The sequence below is a fragment of the Catharus ustulatus genome, chromosome 1 (genome assembly GCF_009819885.2).
Source record: "Catharus ustulatus isolate bCatUst1 chromosome 1, bCatUst1.pri.v2, whole genome shotgun sequence".
NCBI lineage: Eukaryota > Metazoa > Chordata > Aves > Passeriformes > Turdidae > Catharus > Catharus ustulatus.
In genome coordinates, this window is record NC_046221.1 from 117,157,561 (window position 1) to 117,180,218 (window position 22,658).

Consider the following 22,658-nt stretch of genomic DNA (forward strand, 5'->3'; position numbering starts at 1 on the left):
CAATAAAGTTCTCTTCCTCTCATGACATTCACATGATGTGTACAACTTGACTGACAGATGTGCCATCCAACCCAGAGCTAGTTGTACTTGACAGTTTAGCTTGAATTTGTCATACGGGATCTCTTGAGATGGAAAGTACCATAGAAAATCAGGGACAGGTGAAAGAAAAATCAAATGGTCACTTAGTCCACCCCTGACAGAAACAGGACTGTCTTTTGTTGCTCACAATGCAATTTCTTGTTTTGTCATAAATTACTCACCTGAGGCAGGTTTCATGGCTGCCTCTAAGACACTATTTTACAGACTAGTAGAAGTAAACACAGAATCTTTGGCTGACCCCATGCCAAGAGTCTGCCACAAAACCTTTGCAGACTGCTGTGCTGCTGTTTCTTAGTTACGTTCACTTGGAGCACAGGCATGACACCAACCCTCTCTAGGATTCATTTGAGAATAAAGTTCCTCTGTCATACTAGATCATATCTGCTAAGAAAGAGTTAGCAAGGGCCTCTCGGTGGCAGTGAGAAATAGGTGATCACCTCCCTAAGGCTTTGTCATGTCACTGCCTTGTTTCCAGCTTATCTCCCAATTCCAGGAGCCCAGTTTCATCTCCAACTAAAAATAGTTTCCCTTGCAAGGGGCTCAGCACATTCTTTCTTCACAAATAATAGCATAATTTAAAATCCCATTGAAGAATCACAGAATATTCTGAGTTAGAAGGCACCCAAAGGATCATCAAGTTCAGCCCTTAAGTGAATGGCCTCTACAGGGATTGCAACCCTGAAGATATAAACAGCATATTGCAACCAATATAGCTAATCTCAAGGTAACATTGATTTTAATAAATTATGCCTCAGTCTTCCAAATGGTCCTATTCTCTCCAAAATGATGCTTTGCATGCAAAGGACTAAGGGCACAACATCATCACTTTTCACATCAGAGATGGCTACAGTTATAAAGTTTCAAATTTATCTCTCAAGGAAAGCCAGCATCTGTTTTCATCTTGCTGACAACGTGAACAGGAATGTTTTTATTCTTCTGAACAAAAAATTAACAAGGACTGAATTTTCAAATGCATATTTTGTTCCTCTATGCATCAATTCAACACTAAACTGCATCTTCTGATATACTGCTATACCTACGAGAAGCTTCAATTCAGTTATCTCAAACATTGATGATTTCTTTATGTCAGGTTTGAGTCCTCCTGGACTACATTTCCCAAGACACACTTCAGGAGATCAAATGTTTTGTGAAACATTTAGTAAAACCAAGGATGCTAGTGTAGCAAAAATTCTTGTGTCACATGTCTCTTTTTGTAAATATTTTGTACCCATTCATTTGCTTGCACTTTATAGTAGCTACTCACTCCAAAATGACTGAAAAGATTTGATGCACTTGCAACAACCAGAGTCAGCTATGAGGACTGAGTATGTACTTCATCTACATCATTTAAGCCTTGCCTTCTCTAAGAAAAATATCTCTTTACTTTATTCATTAATCACATCTGCTACCCAAGCCAAATACAAGGCCAGTTGTGGGTAAACTCTAAATTCAAAACTGTGTGTCTACAATTACCAAATCAGCATGGGTCACCAGGAAGATTTTTTAAAAGACCATACAGGCAAGCCCTGTTCTGGTCTGTGCAAATAGCCTATTAAGTGCTGTATTTTTTGTGCTACAGCCTTTAAAAGGAAACGACACAGTAATTTCCCATCAAATCAAATCATTTCTACCATAACTTTTCATTGGGGGTATTCTGCATGTATCCTGAAATTTGCTTTCTGGGGAGACAACAGGCACAGCTGCATGTCTGGTAAATATGTGTGCTTGGTTTTCATGTGGGGATATACGTGAAATTAAATTAAATTTGATTTAACAGTATTTCACTGGCATGGCAAGCTGCTAAATGTAGCCTAGGAAAAACGAACAGACCCTTGAGGTAGCTGTCACCAGCTGATACAATGAGTTTAGGATGGGGTTTCATTCTGTATCTGGGGTTTTATCCCATCTATCTATTCCCTACTACTGTCCTTTTTCCATCTTGTTCAGTCATTTTTAACAGCAGCCTGTCATCTGAGAGTACTTCACAACACAATGCCATCGTTACACTCTCCCAAAGGGGTCAGGAATATTTTTTTAATCAATTTTTTTTTGACAAATACATTTTAGGATTTCTGATGATATCCCAAAAAATATTTTTGTATTTCACTCAGATTTTGTAAGTTTATGTAAAAAGCATTGCTCCATTTCATTTTTTTCCTACTAGATTTTCTGCTCAGATGCTCTTTTTTTTCCTCTACCTTTTTTTTTAGTCTCCTTGTTTCTGCACATAGAAGGAAGACATTCCTTCTCCATTCAGTGTATATTTCACCCTGTATACTCACTGAAATTAAAAAAATCTATTAAGACAACAGTGTCCAGTTGAGCATCCTATTGTTTGCCTTCATCCTTCCCAGACCTCAGTTATACAGAGCATCATGAATTACAGAGACAGAGTCACAGAACCACAGAATGGTTTGTGTTGGAAGGGACCTGAAAGATACTCTAGTTCCAATCCCCCCTCCATGGACAGTGATGCCTTCTACCAGATCAAGTTGCTCAAAGCCTCATACAGCCTGGCCTGGAGCACTTCGGGGATGGGACACTCACACTGCCCTGGGCAACCTGTTCCAGTGCCTCATCACTTTCACTGTAAAAAATCTCTTCCTTCTGTCCAATCTAAATCTACTCTTTTTCAGTTTAAAAAGGTTGTCCCTTGTTCTGGCACAACAGACATAGTGAAAACTATCAGTCCATCTTTCCTGCAAGAGCCCTTCAAATACTGAAAGGCTTCAATAAGTTCTCCCTGGAGCTTTCTCTTCTCCAGACTGAACAGCTCCAACTCCCTCAGCCTGCCCTTGTAGGAGAGGTGCTTCAGTCCAGCAGTCCTATTCATGTCCCTCCCCTGGACCCACTCCAACAGATCCATGTCTTTCCTGCGCTGTGCACTGCAGCCCTGGACACAGCCCTCCAGGCAGGGTCTCATAAGAGCACAGCAGAGGGCTGGAGTCACCTCCCTCAACCTGCTGGTCAAACTGGGGGAGATGATTGTGATCAACTTCAACTGATGCTATGTATAACCCAAGCTATATAAATTCTCTGAATTAATCCTTGTGAGTTATTGATGCTGTAGTAACCACAGCGATTTGTTTTGCATTTTTGGTCCCACAGACATCATCCTTTTACTATTAGGAGGCCAAAAAATTATGGCATTGATGTTGCTTTCACATTTGGTCCTCCTGTGCTGCTGTGTTGCAGCAGAAGGAATGTCTCCCAGTGAGGTGGAACCTAGGAAATAGGGTCTTCAGCAAGTTTACTACAATGCTCTCTTTCTCCAGGTCTTGCTTTATGGTGCAGCATGCTCACACAGGTTTTTTTTCAGGTTAAGCTTTTACAATCTGATTTGTAAACTTCAGAAACTGAAGCTTCTAGACTCTCCTATTATGAGGTTGAGCTTTATATAATTTAAGATGTATTCAGTTTTCCTATCTCTATAATTAAATTTGTCTGGTTTTGTTATTTTGAGCACCTTCTGAATTTTTCTCAAAGAGCTTACTAGGCATTATGTTGAAAGGATTCTGCTCAAATTATATCCTTCATTCTCTCACTTTGTTTTAAGGATAATTACTTAACTGATATTTGAATTAATGAAATAGGGTATGGAAAATCACTAAATTGCCCTGAAAAATCTTACTACTTATGAAAAAAAAAGCCCTGCTTTTTTTATTTCCTTTCTAAGTCTACAGGGTCCATTTGGGACATTTGCAGAGTTTAAAGAGAAAGTTCTCAAACATGAGCCTGCAAGACTATTCCTTAATAAATCAACAGTCTCTAGAACCACACTCACTACCCACACTTTATATACTCATCAATTAAAAGGTTGGTAATGAAATATCCATGGTCCTCGAGAGATTTTGAGAACTGACACGGAGTTGTTGCTAAGACAATCTTTTCTATATAGCTGTGGGAATTGCTAAAGGGTTTTTGTATGAGAGGTTTTTTAACACAAAAGTAGAATTTTCACAAGCATTTGACTGGAGACAGGATTTTTAAAGAAAAAATTACAAACACTGTGGGACTCACAGAGAAATTGCATCAGTTGATAAGACTCCATTTTTGAGCTACTTTAATATCCGTAAAGAAAAAGAAAGCTTCCTGATCTTTTCTGACATTGACATCTTTAGGATACAGATGCAGTTTTGTGTGCAGTTTTTAGCTTTACATAAAGTTATTAAATTTTTATTTTCATGTGTGATATTACTATTGGCCAGATATTTTCCTAATTTTTTAGGTCCCAGAAGCATTCTATTAAAGACAAAAGGAGTCCTCCAGCTGTATTCTCTGCCACACAATCCAGCATTTAGTGAAGCTGATAAAAAACAGTTTTCTCTTGTTACGGCTAAAAGAGAAACCTCTTCTAGTATTTGGGGCTAAAGACATTCCTCCTATCTATCCCCTCTCCCCAGTTTCTGGGCTGCCCCATCAGCTGCATGGCAGAAAGGACCCACAAGTCTTTCTCAGAGGTACAGACCTTGTTTCAAAATATATTGTATTAATATTTGCATATCAGGGGCCCAAGTCCATGTTTTCCTATCACAACTATATGCAAATGTTTTTATTGCCTGTAATATCCAGTGTAATACCTTGAGGGCCAAAAACACAGCAACACTATTTTCAGCAACAGCTGTAACTATATACCATGCTACATACCATACAGCCACCTGCACATGGTAAAGAGCACCAGGGCTGGTAGCAAGACGTCTCAAGTGCTGGGTTCTGGCAAAAGTAGAAAGCAACAATGAACACCAGCAGTAGTGACGGTGACATGAGGTTTTATTTCCATTCCCTGCACCTCAAGTCACACCAGCCACGACACATCACTATTTACAGCAAATATTTGTAGCTGTCGTGATGCTGCACAGCACTGCCAGCAGGGTCTTTTGTGGCATCACGGTGAATTTTCTTAGATTTGGAACTTGTTTCCGAAGTCAAGGGCTTCCTAAAGTCAAATACAGAGCTCCCAAGGCCTGTGCTGTCTGCAGGCTACACAGCCCTGGTGCAAGTGCACTGCAGGTGTGCAGGACAGTCCTGATGGAAGAGGTACCAGCTGTACCATTGCACACACACACCACACCACAGGAACACAGGAGCAGGTCTGGCTAGCGCTGAAAGCCACCCATGGCTGCCCACACAGCTCCTCCAACAGAGGAGGGCATCGCCAGCAAGTCCAGAGGTGGTGGTAAGAGGCCTGGAGCACCTCCCCTACAAATTCAGGCTAGGAAAGCTGAGGCTGCTCAGGATGGAGAAGAGAAGGCTGCATGGAGACCTCACAGTACCTGAAGTAGCCCACAGGGAAGCTGGAGAGGGACTCTTCATCAGGAACTGCAGTGACAGGACAAGGAGCAATGGGTATATACTGAAAGAGGGGAAATTTAGGTTAGGTGTTAGCAAGAAATTCTTTGCTGTGAGGGTGGTGACACAAGAGAACAGGTTTCCCAGGGAGTTCGTGGAATGCCCCAACCCTGGCAGTTTTCAAGGCCAGCCTGGATAAGGCCTTGAGCAACCTGGCCTAGTGAGAAGTGTCCCTGGCCATGGCAGGGGTGTTTGGAGTAGATGATCTTTATGTTCCCTTCCAACCCTTAACATTCCATGGTTCTATCACCCATCCATCTCCTGCGTAATGCTACACGTGCCTGCAGCAACCACTACGCCGAGCAGGCACAGGACATTCAGTGTGCTGAAAACACACAGCAGGTGATGTTTTATTGTAGCTCACGGTATTCCCTGCCCGCTCTGGGTGCAGGCTGATGGCTGCGCAGGGGCTGTCCGTGCCCACCGCGGCGGCACAAACCCTCCCCCGCCGCAGCCACCCGCAGCCCTTTCCCCGGGGGGATGCGGCAGGCGCGGGGGGAGCGGGCCGATGGGGCGGCGGTGGCCGCACAGGTGCTGCCGCAGCCCGTCGCCATGGGAACGGCGCTGCCGAGGGCGCGGCGGCCGGGCCTGGCCGAGGAGCGGGTGTGTGTTTGTCTGTGTGTGTGTGTGGTGTGTGTGTCCCGGAGGTATTGCACTGTTTCCATAGGAACAGGCGGGGGGAGGCGATGGCGGCACAGCCGCACCCTCTCCCCGCTCCCCCTCCCCCGTGCCCTCAATGCCGGCCCCAGCCCTGAATCAATTAATGGAGCCGGCACGGGGCTGGGAGAGGGGAGAGGGCTGTGCCCCCTCTCGGGGCAGCCCCCGCACCCAGCTGGCGTGGCGGCCCCGCTGCTCCCCCAGGGGGGACCCCGGGACGCGGTCCCCGAGGGTTGGCCCCGGCAGATGGTCCCTCCGCAGCCACCCCCGTTCCCCGTCCCGTCCCCGGCGAGGTGCGCCCGGGGAGAGGCGCTGGGGAGCCCCGGCCGCACCCCGGGGACACCCGCGGGGAGAAGGGGCGGGGGACACGCACACAACAACAACAAAACGCCGTCCCCGCACGGCTGTTTACGGCACCATATGGCTGCAGGGGGAGGGGTGAGGGACATGTCTGCCGAGCCGCCGCGCTCATTATGTCCGATGGAGTCACGGTCACCCCGCGGGGGGACACCCCGCTCCCGGCACACGCGGCGAGCCCCGCGGCACAGGGACCCCGACAAGCCCCGCTGGGCACTCCGGGGAATAAACACACAGCGGTCTGGCTGCCCTGGTGCGGCCGGAGAGGGAAAATTCAGCTGCCTTCCCCAAAGCCTATCTCTAGGTCTGTTAAGATCGGTGTATGTCCTCGGCGCAAAAGGTATGGGATAGAGCTGTGTTTAGGATCACAACGCGGCAATGATTGAAACGTGAAAAGGAAAATACAAAATAAAAAGGTGTCCTGGTTTGTTTTGGGGTTTTGTTTTTTGGTTGTTGGGGTTTTTTTTGTTTTTTTTTTAATAGGTGGGGTTTGAGACGAAAACCTGACCCACTTCGGGCATCTCTGTCTATGGCTGGCACGTACGAAAGGCTGGAATGGAAGCCCTGGGCATCAAACGCTACCCCGAGATCCACAGCGATTAATGCTATTTTGTCTTTCCGAGAGAAGCAGCCATTCATTTCAGAGTAATCCTTGCTGCACGGCGCTGATGGAGGCACGCTCGGTGCAGCGCGTCCTGCCTCTGGAGAGCTTTCTCGGCTGGGGCAGGGGAAATGCTTTGAAATGGCTTATGTCTTTCCTGTCAATGATTCATGGATAGGTGCTAAACCTTGCCATTATTAGAGAGATAAAAATCCACAGACTATGGGGTCTGGTAATAGGCAACTATACTGTTATCCATATTACCTTGTAAAATTGAAGTATTGATTTTTTTAAAGCATGGTTTGCTACTTAGCAGAACAATCCCACTACTATTGTAGTCAGTGAGATTTTGCTATTGACTTCAGTGGGAACAGCTTTTTGACTTTAAAATGGCCTATTTCACATTATTATGGTAATATCGTTCAGAAATTCTTAAAATTTGCCTTCTTGGCCTTGGACATTTTAAAAGATTTATGCAAAAATTACTTCAGCTCAACTTCTTCACCTCATTTCTGCTCATGTTTTGTCCAAAGTTTTGTTTGGATAAATCTGACAGATAACTTAGTGTTCCAGATGGTTGTGGGTGGACTGGACCTAATAGATTCTCCAGTTACGTGTGTTTAAGTGGTTTTTTTGTTTTGGTTTGGCTTTTTAATTTTACAGAAGCCTAGATTTAGAAACCCATTTGTAGATCTCCTGTTGTGTGCAGCTTTGAATGCATTTGGTTTCTCACCAAAATAGTATGCCTTCCAAAGCAAGATTAAAAATATTAAAATGCAGCCAGCACAGGGAGTGGTTCAGTTTAACTGATGCCACACAAACAGGCTGATTCTCCTGCCCATAGATAACATACATCTGAATCCTGGCACCTGCCATTGGATTGGAATTCAAAATGAGAAACAGCAGGCCTTGAGGTCTTGAAATAAAGGCAGCACGGGGTGGGGAGGGGGGGCAGGAAATGTTCTCTGCCTATTAGTAAATAATAAACTGCAGCAGTAAAGACAAATGGCAAGGATTGAGGAAAACACACTGTGGGCATCAAATAGGTATTGGGGCTATGACAGTGGTGAACACATCCAAATTCCAAGTGCTAGGTGTATCTAGCACCTATGTTAACTGTGTGTGTATTTGTGTAACTGAAAGCTTTTCAGTATCTAGCAACATTCTGCTTAGCTACTTTTTGCTAAATCATGCTGTGATACTCACTGAAATAATTGTTGACTAATAGACTCCAATTTGTAATAAATGGTTGGAAACAGACATTTATCCAAAATTCTGCTGATACAAATTTCCTTGAGAAAATGCTTCCCCCTGTGCCTCCCCCGCCAAAAAAACTCCCAATTGTTTCATCTTCCCCACATTTTCCAGGCAGTTTTGTTATGCAGTTAATATCTTAAGGTTGTTCTGTGCTTTTAGGTAGCTGACAGGTATGCCTAGCTGCTTAAATACTACTTTTGAGGATCAGAATCAGCTTTATTTATTATTATTATTATCATCATCATTATTATTATAACTACTATTACTACTACTGGAAAATGTGTAATATGTGTTCTCCAGGCTTATTTTACTTTCCTCAGCCTCCATCTCTTCCGAGGTTGACTTTCTTGCTTTAAGGATCAGCTCATAGGAAGCTGTTAAGCCAACGTTTGTTTTTACTTGATTGGCTTTAACACTTCACTCCATTTGTTCTCTCATCTCACTTTCCTTCCCCTCTTATTCGAAGCAGGATTGCTCTAATGCAAATATAGTTCAAATAGACAGGAAAAAGGGAAAGAGATCTGAATTCTCCTCATAGCAAATGTCCTAATGCAATATCCATGGAAAAGGGAGATTACTTTAAAACAAGTAAACAAACAACCTCAACAGTGTAATTGAGGGTGAATTTATATGTTGGGTGTGTTTACTTGGTAAGAGATGCTCTTTTATTTGACTTAAACATATGTATGGCTTAAAGGATTGAAATCAAGCTCATTCTCTGGTTTGGTTTATTCCTCCTTGAACAATCAGAACTTGGGGATTTCTACAAGAGAGAGCTGCCTGCACAATGCATTGCATTGAGTGCACTCTGATGTTGCAGAAGATTATAACCAAAGAGGTGGGAGCAGGGTGCCCCTGGTTTTATTTTAGATCTGAATTTCTCCTTGCTGTTACTAAACCTTTCTAGATATTTTTACACATATTATAGACTTCTCTATATGCTTGTTAAGCACTGGTCTCTAGCACATTGGAATTTACCATGGGAAAACCAAATAGCACTTACATATAAATTATTCTTCACAAATAGAAAAAATACTATCCATTGAGAGTATCAATTGAGAGTTCAGTCACTGCTATCCAGTCAACCAATACAAACTGATTGGGGCACTGAGTGCCCAGGGCAGTGGTTTGTGGGTGGACTCCTCAGGCACTGGCCATTGCAAAGCCCAAGCATCAGCCAGGGGCTGCATTATGTCTCCAAAACAGGGGCATAACCCTTGTGCCAAAAATTTCTTTAAAATTATTCACAGACCTTCTGCTGGTCCTATCCCAGGAGGAGATTTCACCAAGCATGATTTAGGATGACAGGACTGCTCCTTCAAAGCCTCACAAATGTCCCTAGCTTAACTCCTACCAACTTCCTTCCGCTAGGTTTTCAGCTTTTTTGTAGGTCTGTTGGTTTACTCTTTGGGTCAATTAGACAAAATACTAATTTACTTTAAAATATTGTCACTAAATTATCTATATTGTCCTTTATTTATTTGCCTGCTTTTAAATTACAGCAAGAATGACAATGCATTCTTGAGTTTTTTGAAGTCTGTATATGTGAATTTTTTCCTGACTTTACACCCATTTAAATTATTAAAATGTATTAAAAATATAATAAATAAACTGAAATATAATAAATAAACTGAAATATAATTAAATTTCTTTCAAAAGAAATTTTGTAATTACCTATAAATTCATTAAAGTTCAATGATAAGCAGCAGAAAAAATACATAGTCCATTAAAATTCTATTAATTGAAGTGTTCTACTTATTAATAAAATTAGACCCGCTTTCTCCTATCTAGGAATGCTTTTCCCTACTCAGCTTTTGAAAGCTATTCTTTTGGTTCCAGTTCAAAATGTAAGATTCAATTAGGAACACAGGTAAAACAGTATTTTCAGTTCCACAGTTTCCTGGAAGTCTGATGTATCTTGCCAAAACTGGGATGAAGAGAATAATACTGAAATTTGCTGTATAAAAGGGTAATTAAAAAAGAAGAAAGTAGTCTTATTTTAACTAGTTTTATTCCCTTCCAAGCTAGTTTTATTTATATTGCTTTATAATTTGCTTAGATGTAAATTTAACTATTTGAAAGCTCCCTATATGCCCAGTTCAATTCTCAGTTACATCAAAACAATGATAAGGAGGCCTTCTACATTACTAAGATGTGGCTGAAGATTTATCTAAGTTTTCCAAAAACACACAGGGTCAATGTACAAGACGTTTACAATAAATGTCTTTTTGAGAATTCCAGTTTCTGATGCTCCATTCATATAGAATTTACTATCGCATTTCCTTGTTGGATAAGCTGAAATTGAGACAAAAAGGGATAAATAGATGAGATCTGCCTGAACTGAAGGTTTTAGATGGATGGCTGGCATTCAAATATAGCACTCATTAAAAGAATGCTGACTGTTTGCTCAATACAAATGAAATACTTCAGTATTACAGCAATTATAGCCAGGGGGCTTTACTGAACTCTCAGAATATAAAAAGGTAAAGATTATCAAAAGATGTCATAAAAAAAAAACAAAACTATGACTATGTCTAGATTTAGGGAGGAAGGAAGGAGCTACAGTTTGGGTTTTTTTTTCTTTTCCACTGCCATTTCTTAAGAAATGCAATGGGACAAGTAATCTAATTATATATATGCCATACTTCCTGGCCCCATTGGTCAAAAAGCAAAGCCTTTCAGAAATTGTCATCATTTGAATGAGATAATTCCTCTCATAATTGTCATTAATTCTCTAACAATTCTGCTCTTTTTTTCTTTTCTTCCCACCACAATAAGGGTTTGGTAATAGTTTCAACAAATACACTCAAAAAGCTGACAGAGTTAGACAAAAATACACAGGTGAAAGTAGCACCTTCCTTCTCACCACAAGTGCAGTAAATTGTAAACCAGAGGTAGCTCATTGCAAACATTCTGTGTAAACCACAATAATCTCATGCACTGGTCCACACAGGGTAGTGCTGGACCTCAGAAACTTGATTGTCTCCCTCCTTCCTCCAGATTAGTGATATCACCACAGCAACAAGCCACAGAAACTGCTGCAGTCCAACTGACCAACAAACCATCTAGTACTAGCCTGCAAGGGAGTCTGCAAAAGATGTTTCAGAGCTCAGTAATTAGTAAATAAACAAATTCCAAAAACAAAATCCTGTGCCTTGTGCAATAACAACCAATTTCTTTTCCACTGCTACAGCATCAGCCAACCCAAGAAGACATACCTAAAACTTATTAAGCTATTCGTGAAACAAGAGCATGAAGGCTGAGACCACCAGCAGTGTTAAAATTCAGTACAAAATGGAAGGGGATGGGAGGATGCTGGGATTTCAAGGTGCCCCACAAATCTTTCCTTGTGTTGAACGGATGGGGTGGAATGTGACTAACCCTGATAAAGGCTCTGTGGGACAACACTTGGGGAGATGCTGCAAGATACAGGTGAGAGCGAGCGAGCTCATGCTATCACACCAATGCCCTCACTCCCAGTGGCACAGAGCAGGAAGGGCATGAACATGACCTTGTCCTCACTTCTGCTCCAGCCAGCAAAGCTGAACTGACATAAAGAGCATGCTACATCCTTATGAGAGCCACAGAGCTCCTGTAAAATCCTTGGAAGAAATTTTGGATTAATCAGTCGGGGTTTCTCTAGGGACGGCAGCACAGACTTTCCATTCCCAGCACTTTGGTTTATAAAAATGGTCTAACTTTGAATTTATCTTCTGAGATGGTTGCCTAAAGAGCCTTAGGACATGAAATAGAATTTTAAAGGCTGGAGACTGAATTTTCTCTGCTGTTCACCAGTACTTACACCACACTGTTTCTCTCACTTTCTTTCTACCTCTTTACATGTCTGTTTTCTGCTGTGCATTTTTTCTCTTAATGTTTATCTTTTTTGGGTGATATAACCATTTAAACTACTTCTCATGTAGTTTAAATGCAGTTTACCCTATTTCTTTGATAAGCTTGGTTATCTTCCATGGATCTTTCATCATTTGCAACCTTTTAGAGATGAGCTAAATACACTAAGCACGTTATTAAAGCCAAGGACATACCATTTAATTAATAATAATATTAATAATAATAAGTTTTCAATGTTATTCTCTATACTTTTCCTAATGATGATTTTTGTTATACTTGCCATGCTCATTTGGGATAAACTTACTGGTTTGTTTGAAACTATTCCTAAGTATTTCCCTTGAGATATTAGACTAATTCCATATATTTTAGATGTGATTGAAAAGCTTGAATTCTTTCTTTCCTCTGAAAAAGCTAATATCATGATCGCATAAAATGTAAATTATCTGGCAATGGTCTGTAGGGAATTCTGCCTCCCATGATTTCTCCCCTTTTTCCCCCTTTGTTATGATATTTCTATTTTACCTCCCAGTTCTTCTTTGACTTAACCTAATTAATTTGCATTCCATCTGGTGTTAAAACCCTTCACCTCCCTGACTTTTAGGTGTATATATGTATACTTATATGTGTGTGCGTGTATGTGTGCACATACACACATTGGACTGCATTGTAGAGCTCTCAAACACTTGCTATGGTTTCCCAGCTCTTCATCAGTTTTAATTTTTCATCATAGCCAAAGTTGCAATCTTGCTTTAATAAAGTCTGTATCAGATGGATTTCACTTCAGAAGGAAGCAAGAGTTTTCACCAAGTTTTCATCTGAAAATTTCTGAATTATTCTTGAACACAACAAATTTGAAGAATATCATTAACTGCCACAAAATCCAAACTAGTTTCAACAACCAGGTCCAGTTCATATTGATGCTTAAGATATTTTTAATGACTCTTACTGATTTGTTTTTTCTAGTGTTGACATATGGTCCACTAGTCTGTTATTTCTATGAGCTATCTTTACTCCCCTGTTTTTTCTCTTTCTAGTACATTTTTGTCCATACTGCTGTATCATTGTCATATATAGTGGCAAATAGTATATTTAAATAGTATTTTAGTTACTTCATTCTTAAGTTCTTTAGTGGTTTTGAAGTCCTAGTGATGTGCTGCAATTCAATACCTCCGCTTTTTTATTTCTCTATTTCTGATCAATCTTCTGTTTTATCACCTGAAAAATGTAAACCCAGGATAGATACTTCTTTATCACCCACATCAGAAAAGATATACGCTGAAAAATAAAAGTTTTGTGAAACATGTTTATCACCCTCATCTTTCCTGTCCACTGAAACCTCTGGCCATACCTTAGCTATTCTTCTCTTATTGTATCTAATTACTTGTATAACGACTTGCCTGTTATTAATCTTCTACCAGCTCAGTGTAGTGAAAGTCAATTCCTAAATGTGACTTCCCATATACCAGCACAATGCTGTTTTACCTTACAGACAGGTCATGATTTAGTGGCAGCTACTTCACCTCTAGATCTGCCTTGAACAAAAGGTTTCTACAAATTCCACCTGGCAGTATTAATAGTGGTATGTGTAAGTCCAGAGGCACAAAAAGAGCAATCACAAGTCATACTCATTTAAAAGTTTTGCAGTGAGTTAGACTCATAAGTCATTTAAGCACAAGTAATCTCACCACGTAGATTTTCTCTAAGTACAGTCTAAATGTTGTAGCATCCATATCTCGTATTAAAATCTCTGGGGTAACAAAATGTAGAAAAGCTTCAGACACACAGACCTTACTATCAATATAATACATAAAACCTCTCTTTTCCCTAAGGAGTTTATTACAGGCTCTCAAGTAAAAAGGGTTGAATGAGTTTCATCCTAGGCAGAAGTAGGTCACTTGATAAACGTTGTCCTTCCAAGTCTATACAGAATATTTGTTTCTGAAAAAAGTCTCTACTTGTGGTTAAGTCTAACATCGATCAGTTTTATTAAGTAAACTGTTTGCTACAGATAGCCCCTTAAGTTGAAGAGTATCCACATACACAAGGAAATGTTTCAAACATTCCCATTTCAATTTCAACAACTAGGCTGTAATCCCAGCAGATGCACACAGTAACTGTCAAGTTTTGCAGCTTGCAGAGTTATTGAATAAGCAGTTAGAAGCCTGTACAACTGTCAGTGGCAAAGTTGATCATCACTACGAAAATCCATGTGCATCTGAAAAAATGCTCAATGCCATAACCTGTGGCACGTCTTTCCTGTATATTGGCAATGCCTACCTGGATACTGTATGTTAATAAACCATTAAAAATACCTTGCTAGTGGAACTGTAAAGTTTTGAGACACATCTATTTAAAGAGAACAAAAGGATAATTTAAGCAAGCTGCAAGATCACTTTCAGCACTCTTGCAGGACAATGGAAACAACTCTTATTGCACCAACTAACACTGCCTGAGTTTTCTAAATTCAGAGAGGCTTCTGGCAGGTTTAGAATGATATATACAAGACAAAAACATCTTTTACATCCTGTAAAGCTCTACTAATTTTGGAGACTGTGTTGACCAGTCACCTACTCAACAAGGAAGAGAAGATGCCTGTGATGCTCTGCAATGCATGGGAGGCTGCAGAATCTGGTATGATCCTCCCTCCTTGAGAGTGTGTTTCCTGCCACACTGTCTCATGATCTTTCTCCACGTCTACCTCATTTATACGCCCTGCTCATTTTGTTCCTCTTTTACCAGCAAACTCTCAACAGGTGTATCCTGCGTAACTGGGGAAGATTGAGACCCAAATAGCTTCCTTCAGACCAAACCTAACAGCTGCTAGTTGCCTCCTTTCAACAGCAGACAAACTCACAGCTTCAGTATCAGCCAATTTTAATTTATTTTTGTAGTGTAAAATGAATTTTGAAATTAACACCCACATTCATCCAGCACTGGCACTAGCCTTCTTCCCCCAGGGGCCTGTGTTCATGGAAGACCTCGCTACCTACAGTATCTCTGTGTGGTCTCCCCAGATCCTGTTTCCTTTCAGTCTAGAGTTGAACAGCAATGGTGATCACCCCAGAGGATAGGGAAACAAAGTTTCTACATACAAAGATCAGAAGAAGTCCTATCATGCTGTACTGTTAGGCAACAACTCATTTTAGCCCTAACCTTCCAGCTTTTTTCCCACTGATCACATAGCTATGTAGCCACAGAAACAGCACTCATACATCCAAAGAAAAGCAGGGCTGAAGCATCTGAGCAGCAGTCCCTGCATCATGACCAAATCCAGTGCAACTTCACTGACAAGAGACTCAGGGTGAGAACTAAAAAACAAGTTCACTGTCACCTCAGTCTTCTCAGCAAAGGTTCACAGAAGCATGAAAATCAAACTGTGAGGTTTTATTTCTGATCACTGGAAAGATTTGGGCTTTTGAGCTGCAAGTCTGGCCTTTGCCCAGGTGGTAGTACTGAATTTGTCATTCTGTCTCTCACTACAGGATAAGAGTGTGTATATATATATATATATATATATATATATATATATATATATATATATATGGGATGGATACATCAGTACTAGGTTTTGTTTGAACACTGCTACACCCTATTTCATCTTTCTATAGTAAAGTCAACATTTCCTAATCTTAAAACACTTAGTATTTAAAAATCTGCTCTCCTTGGCTCATTTTTCTTTAAAAATTACAACTCAACATTGTTATTAAGAAACCTCAGCTCCTCTTGTCCCTTTGCCTCTCTCACGCATGTGGAGATGGCATCTTACATATGGGAGCTTTAACATTTTTTAATTCCAGGACAGAGTTATTCTCTTTATTCATGAACACTCCCCTGAATGCCTGCATTAAGAGTTGCCAACTAAACCAGTTTTATTCCATCTGCTGTGATCATTTTCCAGCACTCTCTCTCTGATTCACCAGCATCCCTCCTCACCAGCTCCATCGGGAGGTCTGCAAAGAGCAGGGCAGAGGCTGCGGGGAAAGGGAGGAGACAGAGCTCTGCAGACCCAAACATGGGTTAAGGAAAATGTGGTGGGCAGTTAAAACAGGGCAGATATGGCAGGGTTTGAATACCACTCCTGAGCCTGGAAGGTGCATTTAATGGGACTGTAAAACTCCTGCAGCCTCGTACCTTGGGATAAATTATAGCTCACCCTCAGCATCACCTTTCTGCAGTACTTACTGCCATTATGTGCTGGCAGTTCAGTAGGCTACAGAGCTACCAATACACATTTGACAAACACTTTTATATTTTTTTTCCTTTGATGGGTACAAAAATGGGGAGAAACAAAAAAAAGATATGCTCATTTTCAAATTGCTACAAAATGTCCTAAAATAATGAACAATTTTAAATGTAAGATAATTTAAAACAATAAATTTTGACCTATAAGCTATTTATGTTGTGATCTTTTTTTTTCTATTGTTCATAAATGAAGTAATTTATATTAAAAGGAAAGGAACATAAGCTCATATATCTATCTACTATTCTTCACGTCCAACAAAACAAGAAGTGGGTTGGGATATAGTCTGTTCCTTAGAGCTGACTGGTCTATAATTTTAAGCCTTAAATCCTGTAATCAGGTTCAGTAGTACAACCCTGCACCTGCAGAAAGCCTTGCTGGTCTGCTAGCAGCAACCCATGAGGTACCAGATCTTCCTCGAGGATCTAAAGATTTAAGCTAAACAAAATTTGGTTTCAGAATGAAAGTTCATTCTCTGCTTATAGTTGGACAATATAAAAGAAAGCACAGGAAAATTCCTACATTAGGTCTGTGATATCATTAAAGTCAATGGAGTAATTTCAAATTAGTAATGACATAAAAGTAATCTGAACTTCGTCTTTGAGGTTATATTCTATTAGTTTGCTAATACTGTGTAAATTTTATATTTGAGAGCTCTCCTGCAGTCATCTTGGCCCTTCTTTTTTAATGGGAAATGCTGCTTTAAATCTGCTGATACAGCTCAGGCCATTATTTTATAACTTCTTTTTAAATCAAGACTAGTTTTTAGGGTCCATATTTGTGTCCACACACAACATCAAGCCAGAGAAAGGAGAGTGGTGAGGAGAAATTTGTTTTCAAGTTGCCAATCAATAAATAGCTCCAGCTAAAGAAACTATGCAGAAAATAAATTTCTAAAATACACCATAAAAATCATATATACAGTTGGAAAGGATATCTTGCTAGAGATACTAGTTCCATACCTCCTTATGGTTGGTGAGTACCAACTATTAAAAGTCAACAGTGTCAACCTTTTGGCATGTTTGTTGGCCTAACCTGTTTTATTTATACAGTGTGTTTATGCTAGGCATAATCTCACTGCTTTCAAAAAGTGCAGTTTGGGCTTGATGAAAGAAAACCTACAGTGGTGGCAGAGACAATCTGAAAAGTTGCAGAAGTGAAATACTTGCTAGGTTGCATACAGGAATACCTTAAGCAAACAGGAACACCGTACTGTGTGTTGTCCCGCTCTGGACCTAAAATGGCTGTTTTGCAGGGAATGTTGTTGCCTGGTGACCAAAAGTGCATCTCCTAGGCCACAGAGGGATGTGAACATTCAGAAATTGATTTGTTCCTGTTGCTCTTGAGGAGACCATACCCGTAAAATAGATTAAGCCAGCACATAATCATCTATGCATTCTCCTTACTGGCATGCTTAAACTTGATACTGAAGACAGGCCTGTGATTTTGAGCTACTTATCAGCCAGGCAAGGGAAAAACAGAATAATACCTCGTGCACTACTGCCCACAGAATATGAAAGTAGACCAAGCCTGAGCTACTGTGAGACTGCAAGACACCCTGCTTCAATTAAGTCTGTGTTGTACATCTAGCCTGTTCCGGTGCAACCTCCCAGTTGCTATCAGGCTCTCTTTCTTTCATTAGAATCAAGTAGTTAATTAGCCCCAGCCTGTCCTCTCTCCTTCTCTCTTTCCCTTTAACGCAGCAGTAATGATGTCTAATTACCAGCAGCAGTGGATTACAGCACCATCAGGAGCAAATCTCTCTGGCTGACAGCAAAGCTGAGCAGCAAATCTTAAAGCTTCAAGGAGAGAGTAATTCCTAACAAAGTATTTGAATATTTGCTTATTTTTGACCAGCTTGTGGCTGTAGAGTCCAACTTGTAATTTCGTCCATCCTGTTATTGAACAGGGAGTGCTCATGCAGCAATTAATTTTAAATTGAAAATAATTTTACCTATGGTGAGATCAAGTAATGGACAAAAAGACATAAGAGGATGAGGGAGACATTCACAGTTTGGGGCTCTGCTGCCATTTGGGGCTCTCTCTGAGGACTGGACAGGGCCAAATGTATGGTATAACCATGAGAGAGGAGAGGAAAAAATCAAAAATTATCACAAATTAATAAACACTTAAATAATAATTAAGAGTTAGAGAAATGAGAGAATGGGCTTTTAAGGCTTACCAACAATTTCTGTCTGATGAAAACCCAATTTTCTCCACCTGTAATGTATCATTCCCTCTGGGTGAAATTCCCTTGAAGTCAATAGGAGCTTTGCCACTGACTTTCTCTGCATCAGGGGTTGCATCCCTGTTCTGTCAAACATTCTTTCTGAGCCTTCGGTGCCTGGCAGGTGCTGCCCTGGCACTGGCAGTAGCTCATACAAACCACTGCCACCCTGTGGGTCTGTTTAAATACTCCACTACCTTTTGTGGTGGGATAGTGACACCAGATTCATGTGTTTAGGAGGGGCTGGCCTTTGTTTTTCAGAGCTGAATGTTGCCAAGCATCCCGTTTCTCCATTTATGTTGGACAACAAATTTCTAATGGCCAGCAGGAGGAAACTGTACCCACATAAAGGACATCTTCTGAAAAGGTTTATACGTCCTTGTTCAGGTTATATACAGATATTCAGGAATTGCTTACAGATAGGTCATGCTAACTTTTCCTTTCTTGATTTCATTAGTAGTCCTAATTTTATTAGAATCCCTGCTTGGTTGCTGAACTATATAGAGTTACTCCTATATGAATGTAAATGCATATATATGGACAGCCACAGACATTCACAGCCAAGGAAGGGTGTGATTACCACAAATGTACCTAAGGTAAGACCTGCAAGATGCTCGACCTCTCACTGAAATCCCTTGTGGAGAAAAATAAAAATAAAAATTGATTCTGTCTTCTTAAAATAGAAAACAGGATGAAAGGTGGGACTCCAGGCTTTCACGGCCTAGCAAAGGTGAGAGAAAATAAACAAGCTGATCATCACTGAGTCTTGTGTTTCAGAGGACCAGAAAAGCACGTCATTTTAAAATTCCATCATGTAAAATTAAGGTTATCCTCTTTATTTTGTAGGGTAGTCAATGTCATTTCTAAAAATACTGAATTTGCTTACAGTTTTGAACTCGCAGTGAAATAGATAGTCTTGGGAATAAACAATCTTCCCCACTGGCCCTTCAAAATAATTATTTCATTGAGCAGGAGAGATATTTAAAAATACTAAGCTAATTCTGCTTTAGGTAACCTTTTTGTTATAAACTGTATCTAGGGTACTGCCTGGGCTCAAAGATGAGCAGTCAATCTTGTAACAGTAAAACAGAGATCTGCCAAATCATCTGAATCTATAGACAGACCTGAAACACTTCGTTGAATAAAAACCATAGTGAAGGAAAAGCCTGTCCAGAGCTTCTCTTTTACTTTAAATCTTCACATTGAAGATCTCCTTAAAATTAATTTCCCACTTCTGCCTCCTCACAGCCATGACGGTGCTGATGACAAGGGGGCAAATACAAGCCAGCCCCTGGGAATGCCCAGGTTTATGACTTCAGCAAGGCAAAGAGAGGCAGATTTCCCCAGCAGCCTACGTCACAACCCAACCCAGAATACTTTCCAAGAAGCCCCCTTTGCTGCGCCACCCAGCAACCTTCCCGTTAGGTCCGGATAAGCTGCCACTCCAGGAAAAAAAAAAAGAAAAAAGAAAAGAAAAAAAAAAAAAAAAGAGAGCGAATATTGCTCATCCAAGCCAAATGCCCAGGCAGGAATATTTTTAATTGCCGGGTTTCCTTTCTCGGCTCCCCCTCCACACCCGCCCCACGCACAGACAAAAGAAGCTTAGCTTGCGTGACCCAGCGCATAAGAAGTAAGAATAATGATACATTAAGACAGTTCAATAGGCAAAACCTACTTGCAACCAACAGTCCCCATCTTCTTAAATAGGAAAATCTGTCGCTTCTGCCACCACCAAGCATAATAGCTCTCCCGCTGTCAGACCTGCGCCGAGCCCGTAACGCCAGCGCCTGCCGGGGATGCCACGCTACCCTAGCGCATCGAGCGGAGTGCTGAGAGGCTCCCGCGACCCCACAAAGTGTCACAAAATGCACCCTTGCCGCGGTCATGCGGAACCCCTTCCTCCCTTTGTTGAGCATCCTGTCTCTCCCGCCGCCCCTTACTAGCGCAGCCGGCGCTTCCCAGCCAAGCCGGGCGCGTTCGCGGCCGCTCGGCGGCGGCGCCAGGGCTGCGGGATAACAATAAAGAAAAAAGGGGCAAAAATAATGCTAATAAAAATAAATAAAGAAAGAAAACCCCCAACAGATATCCCGGGGAACCACCGCCCGGCGCCGCGCCTGGCTTTGTGCCAGGCAGGGTACCCCCGTGCGCCATCCATCAGCCCCGCCGGCGGCGGGGGCCGCTGCCCGGGGCGGCGGGGCCCGGCACAATGGCCGGAGCGGCAGCGGGACAATAGCACACCCCAACCCCGCCGCAGCGGCCCGGGGGACGGGGGGGGACGAGCAGGACGAGCAGGACGAGGAGGAAGGAGAACGACACCGACCCGGCGGGGTGCGTTGTGCGCACGATCGCTTTAAATAAAAGGACCCACAAAGACCTCGGCGGTGTATAATGTGACAGGCAAACGCAACATGGTGATGATGACTTGGGGGAAGAGGGAGGAAGGAGCCAACTGTGGCTGCGGCTCCCCCTGCGCCTCTCGCTCCCGGAGCGGGCTGCAGCGGCCGACATAGAACAAGGAAGACAATTCTCTACTAACCGTGGTTTTGACTGGCACGTACAGCACTTGCTTCCCTCCTCCAGCACCACCACTGACCTCGTCCGAGTTGCCGAGCTGGAAGCCTTTAGATTTGACCCAGAATTTGAATTTGGCATTATCCGTGGAGCTCGACTCGGAGCCGTTCAGGAGCTGGACGATCCGGTCGTATTTTTTACGGGTCACCGTCTTGGTTTTTCCTGAGTCCCCGTAAGTCCTGAGACACCAGTCCTGAAACTGGCGGTACATGTCCCGGTCGCTGCTCTCCATAATCTCCTAATACACACACGCACACATGCACACGCCGGGGCGCACACACACACACACGGACACGCACACAGACACGGGCAGACACACGGACACGCACACGCCGCCCCGAAGCGGGCCGGGGTGCGGAGCCAGGCCGCCCCGCCGCACTTTGCACCTGTTCACCCAGCGCTCATGAAAAATGCATCCACCTCCGAGCCGGAGCGAAGGAGGTCCCGGTGCAGGCAGATCCCAGCGGATTTTTTTTTTTTTTTTTTTTTTTTTTTTTTTTTGTGGTGGTGGTGGTGGTTCGGGGGGGTGGGGGGTCGGAAGGGGGATGGGTGGGGGGGCAGCAATCAATTCAGTAGTGTGGCAATGTTCTCCTTCATTATTTTTTTTCCACAGGAGGCAAAACGGATCTGGTAAAGGTTCCTCTTATCCTTCCACTGTACGTGATCAGTCTCTTTAATAATTGTGCAAGGCAGGACTATCCCACTGGCTCCAGCGTCTTACCCGGAGAGGGTTCGGGTGGATAAATAATTAAAATCCTATCCCTTGGCGTAGCGAAGAAAAAAGAAAATATTGACTCGGATGTTTCTTCTTTTCCATATATCAACTGCACCCGGATTCACCCTGGATAGTGCAGATGAAGAAGGGAAAAAAAAAAAAAAAAAAAAAAAAAAAGAACGGGAAGAAGAGAAAAAGCCCACCCTAGTCCGCCCCGGCAGCCCTCGGCTGTCTTCTCCGAAGGCTTTCAGAGCTTTCTGTCTCTGTCCTGGCGGGCTGTGCCTCTCCCCAAAGCCGCCTCGCCGCTCAGGATGGAAGAAGCACTGAAGGGCACACTGGTCTCTTTGCTCCCCCTTTATTCCAAGGCTGGGCGGCTTTGCTTCAGATATCCCCGCTCCGGGCATGAAGGTACTGGAAAGAAAGAAAGTTCTTACCTGCTATTTTCTAAGCCTAATGCATCCAATCCGCGTTTAAAATACATAATTTTTAATTTTTAAAAAATGGTCTGTGAGAATTTCACTTCCTCATATTGAGTCCCACTGAATTTTCATATGCCCTTTCAGGAATTTTCCTCTATTTATTTACATAGCAATCCCAGCCGATGAAAGGGGGGAAAAAATAAAAAAAGAAGGAAGAAAGAAAGAAAACCCATATATATATATATATATCTGAGATAGGCTTGGATATTGGACCAGAAGAGAGATCAGTCCCAGGAGGATGTTGGTACAGGAAA

General features: G+C 42.2%; 1 protein-coding gene across 3 annotated transcripts in view; it reads right to left on the reverse strand.

The window, feature by feature from the left end:
* NOL4 (nucleolar protein 4) overlaps positions 1-21,691 on the reverse strand; it is a 192,437-nt gene extending 170,746 nt beyond the window's left edge. For 2 of the 3 annotated variants that reach the window (XM_033080852.1, XM_033080777.1), the window contains exon 1: positions 21,176-21,691. In XM_033080852.1, coding sequence (XP_032936743.1) covers positions 21,176-21,442 — 267 coding nt within the window. In that variant the 5' untranslated portion in view covers positions 21,443-21,691. Of the gene's footprint in view, positions 1-20,314; positions 20,395-21,175 lie in introns of those variants that run through there. The other variant, XM_033080933.2, reaches the window with a different exon arrangement.
* Between the last annotated feature and the right edge of the window lie 967 nt (positions 21,692-22,658).